At 46.3% G+C, this 20,812-nt stretch overlaps 1 protein-coding gene across 3 annotated transcripts in view; it reads left to right on the plus strand.

Moving 5' to 3' along the window:
- The window catches only part of FAM81B (family with sequence similarity 81 member B), a 62,965-nt gene that overhangs the window by 24,120 nt on the left and 18,033 nt on the right, over positions 1-20,812 (plus strand). For all 3 annotated transcript variants that reach the window (XM_054986869.1, XM_054986868.1, XM_054986867.1), the window contains exons 4-6: positions 520-638; positions 9,836-9,965; positions 14,945-15,051. In XM_054986869.1, coding sequence (XP_054842844.1) covers positions 520-638; positions 9,836-9,965; positions 14,945-15,051 — 356 coding nt within the window. The remainder of the gene's footprint in view (positions 1-519; positions 639-9,835; positions 9,966-14,944; positions 15,052-20,812) is intronic.

The raw sequence follows: 20,812 nt of genomic DNA on the forward strand, positions 1-20,812 counted from the left end.
TTTATTTATTTATTTATTTATTTATTTATTTATTTATTTATTTATTTATTCAATTTATATACCGCCCATCCCCAGGGGCTCTGGGTGGTGAACAGTTAAAATCGATAAAAACAAAATGGAGTTAAGTCATGCCCCACCCCCGGCCCCTCTGGGCACCAGTGCAGAGACTTACACTACAGTTACACCGATGCCCATCTGCTGCAGCTGTGTGCCAGTGGAGGGCTGTGGTGAAGTGTGTGTGTGGGGGGGTATGCTGGCGGAAGTCCAGGATACACTGATGTACCTCTCAGTCAGTTCCCTAAGTGCTTTTGCCCCCCCCCCCCCAGGATTGCACTGTTAGTCTCAGACTGGGATGCAATTCTGAACTGTTCCTTATTAACTCAATTATTCTTGCTAAACATATTGAACAATAGAACAGTAACTTTTCATGCTGCAAACAATGTAATAAAAGCATAATTTTATTAATGGAAAATTGAACACATGCCAGTAAATTCTTTAATATTCCCTGTAAAATCATAGATGCTAGAGAGACAAATAAAAACAAGAGATGATGTGACATCAGGAACCAATTTTGCTGTACAAAGCCTGGACCATAAACATCTGCAAGGAGTTGGGGATCTACGTGGAAGAGTGGCTAGGTAAGCCCAACACAATCTATGAGTGAATGTTGACATCCACTGACATTGGAGGGACTGCCTCCTTCCATATTGCCCAGTTTGCCAGTGGAGAGCCTCTTCTCAATCCTTGCTCTCTGTGCCCCACCTGGTGAGATAAGGTAGGTGGTGACAAGAGATGTTTTTTTTCCTGTGGTGGAGCCCTCCACCTTGAAGGCCAAGGATTCCATTTATTTATTTTTAGACAGAAAAGTGAATTTTCTAGGCTCAGCACATCTTTTTGACATTGCAGAACAAGGGCTGCCTTCATTGGCTATATTTAACAATTAATTTTTAATGGAACTGTGTGTGAATAATCACCCTTAGGTTAAGCAACAATACAATAAAATGAATTATACTACCATATAAGGGCTTTTTGCATACTGCTTACTCTGAGGGTTTCCTTGTGGAAATGTTCAGCTGGCTTAATTTGCAATGGTGAAAAACCTCCAGTAGAAAAAATTAAATAAAACACTACTGCCAATTCCAGAAGGTGTGAAGACCAAACTATAACTCTGAAGGACCTACAGATCACTTCATGCAATAGAAAATGTAAATAGGTCAACTTTTGCTACTTGATGATCTTAACAGTTTGTAGGTGCCTGAGAAAACAGGGTTAACATACCTGTAACTTATGTTCATCGAGTTCTTCTGTGCTGACACACATGGGGACTGCGCAGGCGCAGGCCAGCCGCCGGAGAATTCTTTATCGCTTCTATAGCTCTGAAGGGGCTGTTTGTCACGCGCCTCAGTGACCATTTTCCCGCCCAAACGGTCACATGCTCCTCCAGCGACCAACGGCTCCTTCCCTCTGTTCTCCCTTGCCGCCGCTTAACCAATACACATAGCCAGAATCCTTTAAAGACACCAATTTTCGTTATAGCCATTACAGCATCGTGCATTGGAATTCACAGCGGGGTAGGAGTGAGGGTTGTGTGTCAGCACAGAAGAACTCGATGAACATAAGTTACAGGTATGTTAACCCTGTTTTCATCTTCGTTCTTCTGTGCCTCCACACATGGGAGAGTACCAAGCTTCACACAATGAGGAAGGTGGGGTGAAGTCCAACTCAATTTTATTATATATAACTCAGCAACAATCAACACGTGCAATAAATATACTACTAACTATACATGAATATATATACATATACACAACATGTGCAATAAATACGTCCAATAAATATATATACACATATATATACAAACACAAGAGGTCTTGTAATACCACCATACCATCCAAGACTCCCTTAGGAAAACAGGGAATGTAGGACAGCCTTGGCCACAGATACATCCTGCTCTGCATTGACATTAACGGCATAATGCCTCACAAAAGTGTCAGCAGAGGACCATGTGGCCGCCTTACAAATGCTAACCAGGGGCACACCCCTGAGGAGCGCCGAAGAGGCAGCTTGAGACCTTGTGGGATGGGCTCTCACCTGAAGTGGGCAAGCCACCCCAGCAGGAGCATAGGCCTTAGCAATGGCCGACACGATCCATCATGACAGGGTCTGTGAAGATGCCATGTTACCCTTATCCTTGGCCCCAAAACACACAAACAAGTGAGGACTAGCACGGAAGACCTTAGTCCTGTCCAAGTAGAACGCTAGGGCTCTTTTCAGGTCCAATGTATGAAGGGCCTTTTCCCCCTTTGAAGAAGGTTGGGGGAAAAACACAGGCAGTGTAATGTCCTGCGAGAGGTGAAAAGCGGACACCACCTTAGGCAGGAAGCCTAGGCAGGGACGCAGGACCACCCTATTAGAGTGGAATAGGAGGAAAGGGGGGTCAGATCTTAGTGCCGACAGCTCACTAACCCTCCTGGCAGAAGTCACGGCCACCAGGAATGCCACCTTGTACGATAATAGGTCCAAGGGACAGGTTGCCAGAGGCTCGAATGGGGGCAACATCAGTCGTGAAAGCACCAGGGATAGAGACCACAGAGGTACAGGAGGTGACACTGGTGGGTAAAGGTTAAACATCCCCTTCAGGAACTGGCGGGACTTAGGGTGAGAAAACACTGTGCTACCTTCTACCCGAGAATGGAAAGCAGAGATAGCTGCGAGATGGACCTTGAGGGAGGTGACTCTCAACCCTTGGTCCCTCAGCTGGCACAGATAATCAAATATGAGCCCAAGGGAGCTACTGGCAGGCACCATTCCTTTAGCAAGTGCCCAAGCCTTGAACCTATGCCACTTAGCAGCATAGGAGCGCCTAGCGGACGGCTTCCTTGCATTCGCTAAGACCCTTTCCACCTGATCCAAAAATGCTACTGGTGGGGAATGATCCACCAGGCCGACAGGTGCAGCTTCCCGGGGTCGTGATGGAACAGGCTCCCGTTCCGCAGAAGGTCCTGCCGGGGAGGCAGACTCACTTACGTCCGCTGGGACATTCGCAGGAGCTTGGGAAACCAAATCTGTCTGGGCCAAAAGGGGGCCACAAGGATGCAATCTGTCCTGTCCTCCTCTATTTTGCACAGAACCCTGGGAATCAAGGGGAACGGTGGAAACATATAATGCTCCCCTTGGGTCCACATAAACTGGAAGGCATCCCCAATAGAGAGGGGGTCGCTCCCAGCCCTCGAACAGAATCTCTGGGCCTTGGTGTTGTCCGAACACATCTATGTCCAGGTGGCCTCACATCTGAAAGATCGGCCCAATGCACTCTGCGTTCAGTTCCCACTCGTGGTCCAACAAGAGGACTCTGCTCAGGGCATCTGCCCGAGTGTTGTCCGGACCTGCCACGTGCATAGCTCGAAGCATCACACCATTCCTGATTGCCCACTGCCAAGTGAGCGTGGCTTCCCGGCAGAGAGCCATGGATGCTGTACCCCCTTGCTGATTTATGTAGTACATGGCCGTCGTGTTGTCCGTCTGTACCAACACCCGGCGATTTTGTATCAATGCTGCAAGGGACACAAGTGCGAAACGAATGGCTCTTAGTTCAAGCACATTAATATGGAGGGTCTTTTCCCTCTCAGACCAGACATCTTGCACACATACATCACCACAATAAGCCCCCCATCCCAGCAGAGAGGCGTCAGTGGTCACCGTGATGTCAGGATGCTGATAGCCAAAAGGGGTCCCTTTAAATAAATTGTCATCAGACAACCACCAGTCCAAGGAGGACAGGATGACCCTTGGGATGGAGAGCTTGAGTGACGGAGGGTGCTGCATAGCATCGTACCTCCGTACAAACCAGTTTTGGAGAGGGCGCATATGCAGCCTAGCGAAGGGGACCACAGAGGTGGCTGCTGCCATATGACCTAATAAGCACTGGATAGTGCGCACGGATTGGAAACGGTTCCTCTTAAACATGGACACAAGACCCCTTAGGGACCTAGCCCTCTCCAGGGGGAGCAGAGCCTTACCCTCCACAGAGTCTAACAGTGCACCAATGTAAGAGACCGTGCGGTTGGGTACCAGTTTGGATTTCTCAAAATTTACCAGGAGCCCCAAGCGTTTGCAAGTGCTCAGTACCAATTCTATGTCTTGCACCAGCTTAGATTCCGACCCAGCCACGATGAGCCAGTCATCAAGGTAGGGAAAGATGGTACAGCCCTCCTCCCGCAGGAAGGAGACCACAGGAGCCACACATTTGGTGAATACACGTGGTGCCAGGAAGAATCTAGAGAAGAACCCCCTTACAGATTCCTCATAGGCCATTTCTTCCACAGCACCTTTGCCCAAGAGCGACACGATCTCCGCATCCAGCTCGGCCATAGTATTATTTACAGCTGACTGGGGTGAGCTGCATCCAGGCCGCTCAACGAACTCCAGCCCGTATCCCTTATCAACGATAGTTAAGACCCATGAGTCAGATGTTATTGACTCCCACTCGAAGAGGAAAGGCCTCAGTCTGTCCGAAAAATTCAGGGGTACGGCTGGGTTGATCCATCAGTACTGCCTCCCAAGACCCTGCTGATCCTTTTGCTGGGCTGGAGGTTGTGACGGGCGAGGCTTGAAGGGTCTACGCCTCCTAGGTTGTTGTGAGGGGTTGTAGTGCCGTTGTGGATAGACAGGATACTGCTGGTAACCAGGCCGCTGCTGCTGGAACCTGCCCTGGTAATGGTACGGAGCATACCGTGAAGCGTACCGTGGTCTGGAGGTGGGCTTGTCCGCCGGGGCCAGCCCCAAGGACCGCGCCGTCTGCCTGTCCTCTTTCTTCTTCTTGAGGGCGTCATCTGTAGATGTCGAGAACAGAGAGTCCCCTTCGAAGGGCAGGCCCTCAACCCTCGACCTCACCTCCTGCAAGAGGGCCGTTGACCGTAGCCAGGAGTGACGCCTAAGGACTATGGCCGAAGCCATCCCATGCGCAGCAGTGTTGGCAGCATGGCTTCCTGCGTTCATCTGCTGCTTGGACAGCCGCACAGCCTCGGTCTGGAGCAGGGAGACCACAGCTTTCTTATCAGGAGGTAAGTCCCCTACGTAGGATGCCAGCTTCTCCCACAAATACAGTTGGTAACCTGCCATGATCGTCTGATAGTTGGCGATCCTGAGGCCCAGGGAGGAGATGGAGTACTGGCGCCTACCCATCGCGTCTATCTTCCTGCCCTCTTTATCTGGTGGTGCAGAAGGTGGGCCTGATCGGCGAGGCTGGATTTCCTCGGTGACCAATGAGGAGGGTGGAGGGTGTTTTGCCAATGACTGCCAGGTGCCCTGCTTGATTTTATACAGCTGCTCTATCCTCTTCGACGTCGCAGGCTGGTCACAGGGCACCTTCCAAACCCTCTCCACGATCTCCTCAATCCCTTCCAACATGGGGAAACCAATTGTAGCCGGGTTGTCACCATAGATCCTCTTCAGGAGCTTGTCCTTCTTCTGAGGGGTTGCCGATGAGATGTCCATCTCGAGTGCCTGTGCCATACGGGCCATCTGGTCCGAATAAATCCTCAGGTCTTCGTAAGGGGAGCTGGTGCTGGGAGCCACGTTGTCGTCTGTGGACGGTTCCGACCAGGACTCAGATCGGTAGTCCCCAACGCTCTCAACCTCCCCTTCCTCAGAACCGTGCAGCGACTCCTCTCCCCGGAACGGCGGAGGGAACCAACCTTGCATCGATGTGGACGGCTTCGGATCCGAGTACCTGAAACCGACAGGCGCCCCTTCCCATTGGCAGTGGTAGGCCGGAGGGATGTAGGAAGCCTGATGATGGCGCAACTCCACCGAGTGCCCGGAACCGACGCTCCCAACCCCGGAACGGCGCCGATCACGGCTGGAAGCTGCTGGGGACCGATGAGCCGGCGATGGTCGGTGCCGACGGCTGGTCGACGGGCTCGGATCCGCGGCCATGGAGTACTCGCCCGGTACCTCCTCGAAGGCCACTGGATCAGGTACCTCCTCCGGAACCGGCGCATCCAGATGGGGAGAAGGCGTGCGGGGGATCTCAATCACCTCCTCCGTCGGAACCGGGCGCGGCGATCGATGGTGGTGCGCCTTCTTAGGCTTCTTGGCTGGTGGCTCCGATGAGGCCCTCGGAACCGATGCTCCCCCGGAAGATGGGCTCGTGGTGGAACTCGGCCTCAGCTTCGACACCTTACCCGACGTCGACTTCCTCGGAACCGATGCAGTCTTCTTCGGTTCCAACCGTGGACTCGGCACCACCAGTCTCGTCTCCGAGTTGGACGCCCTCGGATCCGACCGAGATGCAGAAGCACTTCGGGGCGGTCTTACCGAACCCCGCGCCGGAGAGGCCGCTCTCGACGCTGCAGCACTCGTCGGCCGAGATCTTGACACCAACTTCGCCGAAGCCACTAAGCCCGCTCGGGAACGCTTTTCAGCAGAGGGGCTAGGGCCAGCCGTGGGGGAAGGCAGCGGAGTACCCTCGGACATGACCTTCTGCCACAGGGAGGAGTTCAGATGGGCCTTGCGCTCCTGCCGGGCCTTGTTGGTAAAGCCTTGGCATATTTTACAGGCCGGGACATTGTGGGTCTCCCCCAGACAAAACAAGCACAATTCATGGCCATCCGTCTGGGCCATCTTTGTGTGGCACTGAATGCAATGCTTGAAGAGCGCCTTTGAGGCCATCTTCAGGGGCAGGCAAAAGAATGGTCAGACAGTCTGATTTATAATTACCGAGTCCACAAACGATCCAAATCAGCAAACGTAAGAAGAGTCAAAGTCCAAAGTCCGAAGTCAAAGCCAAAGATATCCAGTCAAGAAGCACAAAGCACAAAAAGAGCACAGAGCAATGAAGCACACGTTCTCTCCAAGCGGCGGCAAGAAGAGAACTGAGGGAAGGGGCCGTTGGTCGCTGGAGGAGCATGTGACCGTTTGGGCGGGAAAACGGTCGCTGAGGCGCGCGACAAACGGCCCCTTCGGAGCTATAGAAGCGATAAAGAATTCTCCGGCGGCTGGCCTGCGCCTGCGCAGTCCCCATGTGTGGAGGCACAGAAGAACGAAGATGAACAAATAAGTACTTCCCCTTTCATATATATTCAAGTCCATGTAGCATCTCATGCCATGTAAACTGATGCTTAGTTTACATTAGCAATATGTGTGTGTTATGTGCCCTCAAGTCGTCTCCAACTTATGGCGACCCTATGAATGAAAGACCTCCAAAACGTTCTCTCTCTAACAGACCTGCTCAGATCCTGAAAACTGGAGGACGTGGCTTCTTTTATTGAGTCAAGCCACCTCGTTTTAGGTCTTCCTCTTTTCCTGCTGCCTTCCACTTTTCCTAGCATTATTGACTTTTCCAGAGAACCTTGTCTTCTCATGATGTGACCAAAGCACGATAGCTTTAGTCTTGTCATTTTAGCTTCTAAGAAGAATTCTGGCTTGATTTGATCTAGTATCCACTTATTTGTCTTTTTGGCTGTCCATGGTATCTGCAAAACTCTCCTCCAGCACCACATTTCAAATGAATCCATTTTTTTCCTGTCAGCTTTCTTTACCGTCCAACTTTCACATCCATACATGGCAATGGGAAATACCATAGTTTGGATTATCTTGATCTTGGTTCCCAGAGAGACATCTTTATCTTTAAGGATCTTATCTAGCTCCCTCAAAGCTGCTCTTCAATTTCCTCATTGTCAACTTTAAAATTGAGTAGTTCCTCAGTAGTCATTACTTTTGTCTTCTTGATGTTCAGTTGTAATCCTGCTTTGGCGCTTTTTCCTTTAACCTTCATCAGTAGTTGTTTTAACTCTTCACTATTTTCTGCTTGTAATGTGGTGTCATCTGCATATCTCAGATTGTTAATGTTCCACCCACCAATTTTCACTCCTCCTTCTTCTAGATCTAATACAGCTTTCCTTATGATATACTCTGCATAGAGGTTGAACAGGTAGGGAGATAATATGCATCCTTGTCTGACACCCTTGCCAATTGGAAACCATTCTGTTTCCCCATATTCTGTCCTGACAGTAGCCTCTTGTCCAGAGTACAAGTTGCGCATCAAAACAATCAGATGTTGTGGCACCCCCATTTCTTTTAAGACTCTCCATAGCTTTTCATGATCTACACAGTCAAAAGCCTTGCTGTAATCTATAAAACACAGGCTGATTTTCTTCTGAAATTCCCTAGTATGGTCCATTAGCCATCATAAATTTGCAATGTGATCTCTGGTGCCTCTTCCTTTTCTGAATCCAACTTGAACATCTGGCATTTCTCATTCCATATATGGTAAGAGTCTTTGCTGTATAATTTTGAGCATCACTTTGCTTGCATGGGAAATTATCGCAATTGTCCGATAGTTGCTACACTCCTTGGCATCCCCTTTTTTGGGGATTGGAATGTAGAGTGTTTCCAGTCGGTGGTCCATTGTTTTGTTTTCCATATTTGTTGGCATATTCTTGTTAAGATTCTAATGGACCCCATTTCTGTGGCTTGAAATAGCTCTATTGGTATTCCATCTACTCCAGGTGCTTTGTTTCTCTCAATTGCTTTGAGTGCAGCTTTTACCTCACTTTCTAGGATTTCTGGTTCTTCATCAAAAGATTCTTCTTCAAAAGTATCTGTCATCCGTCCATCTCTTTTGTATGGTTCCTCAGTGTATTGCTTCCATCTTTCCTTTATTTTGTCCTGATCAGATACTGTATTTCCATATTGATTTTTCAGCATCCCAAGCTGTGGTTTGAATTTCCCTTTGATTTCTCGGATCTTTTGGAACAAGTCTCTTGTTCTTCCTTTTTTGTTGTTCTTTTCTATTTCTTGGCACTGGTTATTATAATAGATTTCTTTATCTCTGTGTGCAAGCTGCTGAAAAGCTGCATTTAGAGTTTTGACCCTATTTCTGTTGCCTTTCGCTTTTGCTTCTTGTCTATCTTTAACAATTTTAAGAGTTTCATCAGACATCCATTTAGGCTTCTCCTTTCTTTTGGCTACAGGGATAGTCTTTGCACATTCTTCCTTGATAATATCTCTAGTTTTAGCCCATAATTCTTCTGGCTCACAATCAATCAAACTTAGTATTGCAAATCTGTTCCTTACCTGGTCTTTAAATTCTTCAGGAATGTTATTTAGATTGTATTTTGGCACTATGATTCTTTTGGTGTTTCCCTTCAGCTTTATTCTAATTTTTGATATTAGCAACTCGTGATCTGTATTGCAATCATTACATTAGCAGTATAGTGAGATGCATTAAATATAAATAAAACCAGCAAAATCATAACTGTTCATTAGACTGTGTTCTTCTTACCAGTACTTCATCCTTCATTTTTTTGATGGGGTAAATAAAGCTGAGAATGGCTTGTCTAAGGCCATGAAGGAACTTCATGGTAGAAGTGAAATTTGAACCAGGAATTTCATAGCCACTACATCAGTCTTGTCATCTCCTCATTCTGGTTAAAGGCTATATGCTTAGAGCCTGGTTAGACTGGGTAGTATCAAGGCACTAACTGCATGCTGTATACATTATTTTTGGTGTTCTTTTAAATATCTAAAGGCCTGAATGAGATGTAGATAGGCTGTGGCTCAGTGGAAATGCATTTACTTTGTGCACACAGAAGGTACCAGTTTCAATCCTTGGCATCTCCAAGGATTGACAAGGTGTTGTGAAAGACCTCTCTACCTGGGACCCTGGAGAACTATAGCAAGTCTGAGTAGACAATACTGAACTTGATGGACCAAGGGCCTGATTCCGTGTGAGGCAGCTTTGTGTGTGTATGTGACCCTGCGAATGACTGGAATGGAGAGAATTGGGCTGTGTTGGAGCTTCCATGTTTTTATGGTTAACTTCCATTTCTAGATGTGATGCCAGCATTGCAAAACTCTCTGGAGATACAAACAGCATCAGGCATAAAATTCAAGAACTAGATAGAGAAATCCATGCCATCCAATCTACCTTGGAAAATTATATTAATAATATAGAGATGAAGGTGAGTAGGTCTGCAGAAAAATGTCTTTGTCATTTTAGTCTCAAGTATGTCAAACATTACCCTCATCCCTCATTTTATTCAAAACTGTTCATGGATGTTAATGGAAGGCAAAGACAAAAAGAGCGGCAAGGTAAGGCCCAAACCACACATGATATATGAACTATCTGTGAGTTGGTCTCCCAACATTTTTTTGCTTTTACTGAAATGCAGCAGCAGACAACCAGTTTGCGTTTTAGGGGCAAATTTCACTCTTGTGCCACTATGTTTTCTTAACACCCTTCTGAAGCTGTTTGTTGTGCTTTGCCTGTATTTCCACTCCCACAGGGCCTACAACAGCTTTATGGGAAAAAATTAGGTTGAGAAACACCATGGAAGGGGGGGGAACAGCACCCCACAAGCAAACTGGCAGCCTCTGCTGTTGTATTTGAGTAAAAGAAAGGCATTGAGACGGCTGATGAAGGATATACCACGTTGTATGCAGCTTGGCCTCTTAGGAAATGAGCAAGCACTGTTTTGTACTCCTGTGGGAAAATACACAGCAGTACTGCAATATGGCACATGATTCCAGAATGATCACAGTAACTATATATATATGTGATGCGATGCCATGAAATGAGTCATTGGGCCCTGGGAGAACCCGAAGCAAAGCTGCATCATTACAACCCAATTATTTCTGCAGCACTTAGAACTGAGTACTGTACTACAGTGCATACATTTATGAACATTTATTTATAAAGAACTACTTAAAAACAGTTCTCATAACTATACTTAAAAAATCTCAATGTCTAAGATCAAAGATTTTAGATTGAATATTATAGGAGTCTAAAACCTTTAAAGCTGCACTTTCAGCGTCAGAGAGTTTGATAAAGATAAGAGTCAGAGCATGCTTCAGAATCAGTTTTGCATGTAAAAGCTCACTTCTGGAAGATCTGCATGTGTAACAGACAAAATTATCTGTGCTTGCAATGCTGTAGCACAGTGGTTACATGGTTGGGCTGTGAATGCCTTTTCGCGTTCTCATTTCAAGGCCCTTTGTTATTCATTATTCACATTTCAGTATTTGATCTGCATGTGGGTCTAACATTAATGTTTAGATGCTCTGTATTAACAGGAAAGAAGCCTTCCATGTAACTGAGAACTAAAGGTAATATTCACAGAAGTCTTCCAGTTATGTTGAGACTAGAACTATAATCCTATGTGCACTTACATGAAAGTAAATCTCACTGAAGTCAGACAGATTTACTTCTGAGTAAACACACATAGCCTTGGGCAGTAAGACTTGTCCTAGTCTCAACTACTACTTGTGTAGGTCAAGACTGAAGTTATTGTACTTCAGGAATTCTAAAATATAATCACCTCTTTCGCCCTGCTATTTTAAAATGTTCACACTTACTTAATTTCTAGCTGTAATTTATTGCCCATACATTGCATTGAATCCTGCAGATGATGGTACTCTCCAACTCTGTGTACAAGCAGCCCCCTCACCCCTGCTGATGGTGGCGCTCGCCACCCTATGTGCAAGGAGCACCCTGCACTCCTGTGCAGGAAGCTTGAATGGCCCCAACTCATTCTAATGCTAACACTTCTAATGCTACTTCATTGCATTCACATAACTTACGCTTACATTGATTGTGGCTCTTTCAAAGGAAAATTATTTCCAAGAGGATGTGAGTGAAGATACTTCTGGAAAATGTAACAAGGGGCTCGACGGAGATTTGTCTCCTTTGGTAAAACTAAGAAATATAGCTTCCACAAAGAATGGGAAATAAAATAAATAAATGTCCGAGTCATACAAAGCAGATTTCTAAACTATGTAAAAACAAAGTCAGCTGTTTGACATGCAGACATTAAGCAGAATAAAAACTTATAGGAAGTTTTTTCCTGCGGAACAATTTTTAGACAAACAGTATACAAAGCTGAGCTACGAATTAAGAAATAATCATATGATACAACCATGCTAGAACTTTACCACTTAAGATGGCAAGTGGAAGACTACATTTTTGTACCCTAATGTTAAACTTCTTGCACATAGAAAAATTAGCAGTCCAAGAGAAAAGATGATAGCAAGCCTTCTCCCTAGGTTGCAAGTATCCACATGCATTAGGGAACGTTACATTATGTGACCATTATGTAACAGGCTATAGCATGTAGTATTTCTGACTGCAGAGTTTGTTTTCCAGGGCATAATCACACAGTTCTTTACTTAAGGGGTGGTTTCCCCACATGTGATTCCCACTAGCACATTGTGCAAAGTGCTTCAGACTGCATAGATTCTCTCCCTCATTCCCCCTCCATATAGCTGCCAGGGACAATTGTACGCAATGCAAACTACAAGGTAACTTGTGGAAGAGATTTGCAAGGGGAAATGCCTGCTTTTGCAGAAATCCTTCCCGTGTCACTAGATGTAAGACATGAAACTGAACTGGGAGTGTGGGAAACTATTTTGCAGATGTGCATTAGAATTTTACACAGACTCTCACTTTACCTTATGCACACCATGTTAAGTGTATTGTCGAAGGCTTTCACAGCCGGAGAACGATGGTTGTTGTGGATTTTCTGGGCTGTATAGCCGTGGTCTTGGCATTGTGGTTCCTGACGTTTTGCCAGCAGCTGTGACTGGCATCTTCAGAGGTGTAGCACCAAAAGACAGAGATCTCTCAGTGTCAGTGTGGAAAAGATGTTGGCAGGTCATTTATATCTACTCAGGAAGGTGGGTTTGGGCTGAGTCATCCTGTAAGAGTTTCCCAGGGTGTGAAATGCTAATGGAGGGAGGCTTCACTGTATCCTGAGGCGGTTCTTTTGCATATGGATTGGTGCTTGATATGCTAATCTTCTCTGCAGGGCTATTGTAGGATGTAGAGTATTTTGTTAGCCTGGTGTTTTTCAGAACTGGAAACCATGATCTATTCATTCTTAAAGTCTCTTCTTTCCTGTTGAAATTGTGCTTATGCTTATGAATTTTAATGGCTTCCCTGTGCAATCTGACGAAGTAGTTGGAAATGTTGTCCAGTATTTTAGTGTCCTGGAATAGGATACTGTGTCCTGTTTGAGTTAGGCTATGTTCAGCCACTGCTGATTTTTCCAGATGGCCAAGTCTGCAGTGTCTTTCATGTTCTTTTATTCTTGTCTGGATGCTACGCTGTGTGGTCCCGTTGTAACCTTGTCCTTGCGGTATACTCCTGCAGAGGTGAGGGGGTCTCTACTGTCTTTTGCTGATTGTAGCATCTGTTGTATTTTTCTGGTGGGCCTGAATACTGTTTGTAGGTTGTGTTTTTTCATAAGTTTTCCCATCTGATCAGTGATTCCTTTGATATATGGCAAAAACACTTTTCCTGTGGAAGACCGTTTTTCCTTAGTTGTTTGATTTATCCTTGGTTTAATCGCTCTTCTGATTTCATTTCTGGTGTAGCCATTTGCTTGAAGTGTGTGGTTTAAATGATTAGTTTCCTTGTTGAGAAAGTGCAGTTCACATATCCGTCTTGCACGGTCTATTAATGTTTTTATTATGCCTCTTTTCTGTCAAGGATGGTGATTGGAGTTTTTGTGTAAGTACTGATCTGTGTGAGTGGGTTTCCTGTAGACCTTGTGACCTAACTGAAAGTTTGCTTTGCGGATGACCAAGGTATCTAGAAATGGAAGTTTACCCTTGATTTCTTTCTCCATGGTGAATTGTATGTTCAGGTGGATATTGTTGAGGTGGTTATAAAACTCCATCAATTCTTCCTCACCATGGCTCCAAATGATAAAGGTATCATCCACGAACCGGAACCAGACTGTAGGTTTCTGGGGTGTTGATTCTAGAGCCGTTTTTTCAAAATATTCCATGTAGAAGTTTGCTATAACTGGGCTGAGAGGGCTATAACTGAGTGGTAATGGTAATCTTTTAGTAAATTCAGCAACTAAGATTACTAAACAAAAGAAAGTATCTCTTTTCGCAAAGATAAATGTCCTTATAGTCTCTAAAAAGCAAATGTTTAAATGCTACCAAGAGGCATATAATACTATGGATATTTATGATCATGGTCCATAAACTACAGTGAGAGCAATCAACAAAACCTCATAAATGTGAGTCCTGATAAATGATTCAGACTTGCCTGTGGCTGAATATCCTTAGTTCCAGCCACAGATGCAATAACAAAGTAGATTGGGAGCATGCTCTCCTCACCTCTCTCAGGTATTCTTACACTCTCTTAACAATCTTAAATATTGAATGCTTTTAACAGCACATTTAAGCACCAGACCTGATCTCAATCCACCACCATAAGTACTGCTCTCAGTGATTTTGGATTGCAGCTGCCTATTTCCCAGGGATTTTCAACCTGGATTCTTGCTCCCCTGCTCCCCAGCCAAGCCAAAACAATGTAGAAGCAATGGACTCTAGTAATACCATACTATACCTTTCCAAATAATATGTAACTTGGGACACCAACTTGATCCCATCATTCTTTACTATGCTTCCCAAATCCATTGGTTGGGACCCTAAGAACTGCAAGCAGAGCTCTGCTTGTACAATAGGGCTTTCCCACCTCTTCCTTCCTTTTACAGCCCCCTGTGACCCTGAAAAGCTGCTCTTGTGGGTTGGAGGATTCTCTGGAGGTCATGGACTGAAAGGAGGGGGGCTGTATTGGGGGGGGATCTGCAGTCATCAGACACCCTCCCCTCCCTTACATGAGAGGAAGTGTAAGGAGCTTTCAGGACCCCCCTCCCAAACATTTTAGTCTTAATTGCACCTAAGAGTCAAAATCAGTTCATAGATTTTTGAGATGTGATAGTAGAGACTGAGTCTAATTAACTACTGGGCAATGATAATAATTTTTGTCTATGTCTTTATTATTCGGTGAAATTAATTCTGAGAAAAGCTTTTTAGAATGGCTTGACTGAAAAGCTTGCTTTCTCAGAGTTTCTGTAGCAATAATGTGAATTTAATGGAAGTGCTGGAGTTCTGCCTCAAAGACTGTTCCCTGTTAAATTCTCATTAGGTAATGCAGCTATTAGGCAAGATAGAGACGTCAAACTCAGAGCAAAACTCAAATTTAAAGACGGTGCAGGGAGATTATCACCATGAATTGCAACTTCTGGATCTCAAGTAGGTGATGAAAGTTTTTTGATTATGTTAATATGCCTACAATGCTGTAGTCTGATGATGGAGTAGGCAGGAGAGACAAGCATTTTCTGGGAACCCTGGTAGACCAACCAAGAAAAAAAAGCAGCAGAAATATTTTAACTAAGACAATATTGGTTGCTAAACTAACTGCCAGAGTGAAATGACATTAACTGTCCCTGCTCTCTTGAAAAAGTAAATTGTGCTACATATTTAAAGGCAAAGGAAGGATGCCACTTTCCCCTCATACTGTAATATTTAGTGCTGAACTGTAACTAGGAAATCATTAATGCATAGGGATATTTATGCCTATGTAAGTTTGTAAATACAAAATAGGTGGCTGTACCTGTAATAAACTGGGAGGAAAAAAAGGAGGGCAGAACCCTACAGGATACAAAAAATGATTCTTTATATAATATTTTCAAAATTCCAAAAGTGCAATGTGCTCATAACACTTCCTACAGTGTCTTCAAAGTTTCAAAAATGCAACGTGCTCATAACACTCCATACATGATTCAGTACATATTACATAAACAATCTTACAAGGTAGGATGAATTAGAGATGATACCATTTAAATAACCAGTTCATGAAATATTTTCCGGGAGAGAATAGCCTACATAGGCTTGAGTCTTTGTTTGAAGTCAGTTTATCCTTCTATGTTATTTTGACTTAAGGTGGAAATAACTTAGTTGTTGTTTCATTCCAGCATGGTGCAGATGTAATTGCCAGTGAGGAAACAAACGCTGGGGAGTGCTTCCTCCTGGGATAGCACACCATAGAACGCTCTCCCCTGGAATGCTCTCAATCATGTGCGTGTAAAGGACACTGCCGCCCACACCGGGATGAATGAATGTATGGCTGATGCTTACTTTTACTTGATGGTTAAAAACAGAAGCTCCTGAAGAAGCAGGCGTGAAATCTGTTCGCAGCCGGCCTCAGATTGAGTGATTGAGAGCATTCCAGGGGAGAGCGTTCTATGGCGTGCTATCCCAGGAGGAAGCACTCCCCAGCGTTTGTTTCCTCACTGGCAATTACATCTGCACCATGCTGGAATGAAACAACAACTAAGATATTTCCACCTTAAGTCATAATAACATAGAAGGATAAACTGACTTCAAACAAAGACTCAAGCCTATGTAGGCTATTCTCTCCCGGAAAATATTTCATGAACTGGTTATTTAAATGGTATCATCTCTAATTCATCCTACCTTGTAAGATTGTTTATGTAATATGTACTGAATCATGTATGGAGTGTTATGAGCACGTTGCATTTTTGAAACTTTGAAGACACTGTAGGAAGTGTTATGAGCACATTGCACTTTTGGAATTTTGAAAATATTATATAAAGAATCATTTTTTGTATCCTGTAGGGTTCTGCCCTCCTTTTTTTCCTCCTATGTAAGTTTGTAGGCTGGTTTTTCACAAGGATACAGCTACCTAAATGGAAGTTGCTTCAATAATCTATGTCCTTAGCTGTATTAACATGCAACACCATCCCTGTTATGGTCCTAGCAGTTAACATACATTGTGAAACCCTTGATATTTTCCTCATGGTGTTTGTAACTTACTCAATGCTAAAGTAAGGTGCTCTGAGGACCAAAACAGATGTGGCAAAGGTCATGGATCCCCATGAATCTGTAAAAGGTATTTTAAGCTTGTATGCACTGCAGCTGCAATTCAGATTCCAGCTGCAATTTAACTCTTCTAGTTTAGGTCCTTTTTTATTTAATTATTTACATTATTTACAATCCACCATTCTCACTGAGATTCAAGGTGGATTACGCAGTGTAAGTCCATATGATTAACAGGATGAGACATCTGATAAACAGTACAATAGGGTTTGGATCACAGAAATCTGAAAACAAGCAGAAATCTGAAACAAAGCATAAACATTTAAACATGACACTAAGCAATACAGAAATGAAACAGGAAGAGCATACTTAGAGCAACAGACAGTACACAATAGTACAGTCCATAATTCTTTACTAAAGCATCTTTTTGAACCATTTCATTACAGTATAGCCCTGTTTCCTGTATAAAAAGCCCCTCTCCCAAAAGTCAGGAGAGTGAGAGGCTTCCTAACCTTATCAGGCAGGCCATTCCATAAGGCATGGGCCACAACAGAAAATGTGTGTGTACAGGCAATTATTGATTGGCTATGTCAAGGTAGGGAGCCATCTTACAAGCTAGACTGAGTTGGAAGAAGGCATTTTTTTGCAGCTGCCTTAACTTGCTTCTCTAGCAGCAGTGCTGGATCCAGTATAACCCACAGGACCATAACAGAGTCAGCAACTGTCAACCGAACCCTATCAAAAGTGGGGAGCACAATATCCTTCAACACCTCCGCCTTCCCAACCAGTGTCACTTCTGTCCTGTCTGGGTTCAGATCAGTTTGTTTGCTTCCAGCCATTTGACAACAGCAATCAGCCAATGGCCCGATATCTCTACTGCATCACCAGTGGGTTTGGCTAGAGAGATGTACAGCTGGGTATCATACAGATGACATCCAATTCCAAAGCTAAAAGTGATTTCTCATAAAGGATTTACACATAGAGGTTGAATAACATGGGGATATGATTGTATCCTGTGGAACCCCACAAGACAATTCGACCACTGAAGATAGTTGCCAGTTCAGCTGTATCAAGGTGGGGGCCATCTCATGGGCTAGACTGAGTTGGAAGGAAGTGTTGTTTTCTCTCTCTTGAAAATACAAGTGATAGTGAAGGAAGCCTGGATTTGTTCAGGGAAATAAAGTAGGCAGCCCAATCTAAATTGCGACTGTGTGCTTACGCAATTTCCCTCTTACAGACTCTCACAGACAGGGCTGTGACAATCATTTCTATCGTGAATCTGCAATAAATAGGAAATGGGAATTAACAAAAAAAAAGTTTAAAGAGACAAATATCAAATAGTAATAACTAGACAAGGGCATGAACAGCAACGCAAAAAACCCATGGACAGCCCGTTTGTCTATTCGCGAACAAGCTGTTTGTGAGGCCCCATTGTAAATGAACAAGTGGTCGTCACAAGCCTGGTTTTTTGTGTTTGTCCACTATTCGTGAAGCCAGATAGTCAGGCACCTTCAATCAATTCCCTTGGCAACGGAAGCAGGGACTGCCTGAACTCTGTCTGCACTCCCTCTGTCACCCTGGAAACACCAATCTAAGCCCAACTGAGCTTGATGTGCAGGTCTTCCTTCCAAGTGTGGAGCTCCAAATTGGTTACATGGGACTGGGGGGAGGGAGGGGGAGGGGTGGTGTTCTGTAGCCATGGGCACTCCAATCTCATCCCTGCAAATCCTGTTAGGCAGTTCTGACTGCCAACCACAGACTTCCTGCTTTTCTCTATGAGACCTCTGGTTATAAAAGGGCACTGTGCTCCCAGTTCTGGCTTTCAGTTTCAGCAGGCAGTGGAGTGGGACAGAGCTGTTGCTAGCCTTTTGGGAGAGAGACAGGGAGAGTGCATTGGAGCTGGGATTTTTTCTGTGTGTGGTGGGATAGGGATCTATCCCCTCTGGTTCCAGGGCTGCTGCCAGGCCTTCCAGCCAAGCTCAGTGGGCACCTCGGCTGAGGGCTCACACTGATTATTATTATTATCAGAGCCTGATCTGGTCAGGTTTCTGGGAGTGCTGGGCTAGGGCTCTAGCCCCTCCCTCTGGTTCCAGGGCTGCTGCCAGGCCCGGGGGCCAAGCTCAGTGGGCACCTCGGCTGAGGGCTCACATTATTAATAGTGCCGGGCTAGGGCTCTAGTCCCTCCATCTAGTTCCAGGGCTGCTGCCAGGCCCTGGGGCCAAGCGCAGTGGGCACCTTTGCTGAGGGCTCACAGTGTTCTCTGCTTTTCTTTCCTCCTTAATTCTTGTTCGCTGGCATAATGAGACTTTGGGTGGAGGCCAAGGATGGTCGTGGGGAGAAGTGCAAAGATTGTCCCGCAGGAATCAGTACTGGGCAGGGCTCTGGAGCAGCAGAGACTCCCGCTCTCCAAAAATCAACTGTGAGGGCTGTGGAGGAGGCCAAAGGGCTCTTGCTGCTGAGGGAAGAGGAATTCTTTAAACTGTTTGAGGAGGAGGATGGTGAGGGATCCATGGAGGAATGGTTGGAGTTCGACGAAACATCCATCCCATCCCCATCCCAAACCCCCGGTGCTGTCCCTGCCTGCAGTCCACCCGTCACTCCGTATTCCGTTGCCAGCTCCGCAGCACAGCCAGTAACCCTTCGTCCTCCCTCCCCTGGAACAGTTAGTGGGCCATAGTTCCAACTCTCTGTATGGAGGCACTTTGGGGCCTTCCGAATCACCCCTGTGTGGTGCGGTGCCGTGTCAGTGATGGCCTGGTGCGCAGGGGCAATGACCTGAAGCACCTGTCATCGATGGTCCTGACCAGGCACCTGAAGTCATGCCACCTGAGCCTGTGGTCTCTGTCCCCGGCCAGCGAAACATCTGGTGGGGGAGACAGAGGGCTACCAGCTATCAGTGGGAGGGTCACCAGAATCCACCCCAAGCAAGAAGCCTTGCCCCAAGGGTGCTGCTGGTCGGAGCAGAATGGTCAAGCAGGCCACCCTTGGGGAGGTTGTTCCATCAGGGTCAGGGATAGTGCAGTTGAAAAGGGTGAGGTCGAGGGCTCAGGAGGCAGGCATTCGTGTTGTGGCAAAGATGATTGCCCTGCAAGGATTCCCCCTATCCGTCGTGGAGAGCGTGGGCTTCCAAAGGCTGCTTCTGCACTTTGCCCCATGGTTCTCCATGCCATCACAGCGCACCGTTGGGCATTGAGTCTGCCTGCTCTCTACCAGTCTGTGCAAGACATGGTGCTCAGTGAGCTGTTGGCCGCAAAAGGCTGTACAGTACACTTCATGGCCGACCTCTGGAGCAGCTGCCAGCACAGCTACCTTGCCATGTTGGCAGCCCTGAAAGAGGCATCTCTCCCAGGCCTGGTGTGCCTGGCGCACAAGCTGTACCCGGTGATGAGGGATGTGCTTGGGCTGGGGAGCAAGCCAAGGGACAGCTGGGACGATGGAACATTGTAGATACGCAATCTGCTGGACAGTTGCTGCTGCATCGCTTCCCACTTCTCCCACAGCATCAACTCTTCCTGCGAGCTGTTCCAGAGGCGGTGCAGGGAGGGGGGACCCTGAGCAACAACTCTTTCAGGAACTGCCCACCCACTGGAACTCCACCTATGTCATGATATGTTGTCTGGTGGAGCAGAGGGGCCCATTGCAGGACATCCTGTCATTCACGGATGTTCTGAGGAGAGTCGTTGCCCAGATTTCCCAGATGCTGAAACCCTTGAAGGAGGCTACTGAGCTCTTGTGCTCATACGAAGCCATCCTGGGTCAGGTCATCCTCCTGATCCACAGGCTCGGCCAGTTCCTGGCCAAGGAGCTCAAGCACGAGAAAGAGCTGCTCCCCAGGGTCCGGGACTTTGTGAGGAGGATCCTGGCATGCGTGGCTGAGCACTTGCATCCTCTGCACCACGAGGTGCTGTACCAAATGGCCTCCCTCTGTGACCCCTAGATCAAGGGCAGCATCGCCTGCAGGCGGGTCAGATGCAGCGCTGGAAAAAGGAGCTCCGCAAAGAGAAGGCAGGCCTGAGGGAACCGAGTAGGGGCTAGGGGCGGGCAGTGGAGAAGGAGGAGGAGGGGTGGGGGGAGTTGGGAAAAGAGCCACGCCAGGAGAGACCCACCCAAATGGCCCCACTTGATCTCTGGGCCTCGTTGGTGTGCTGTATGGTAGGCTGCAGCACAGTGGGTG

Source organism: Eublepharis macularius, chromosome 8 (genome assembly GCF_028583425.1).
Source record: "Eublepharis macularius isolate TG4126 chromosome 8, MPM_Emac_v1.0, whole genome shotgun sequence".
NCBI classification, from domain to species: domain Eukaryota; kingdom Metazoa; phylum Chordata; class Lepidosauria; order Squamata; family Eublepharidae; genus Eublepharis; species Eublepharis macularius.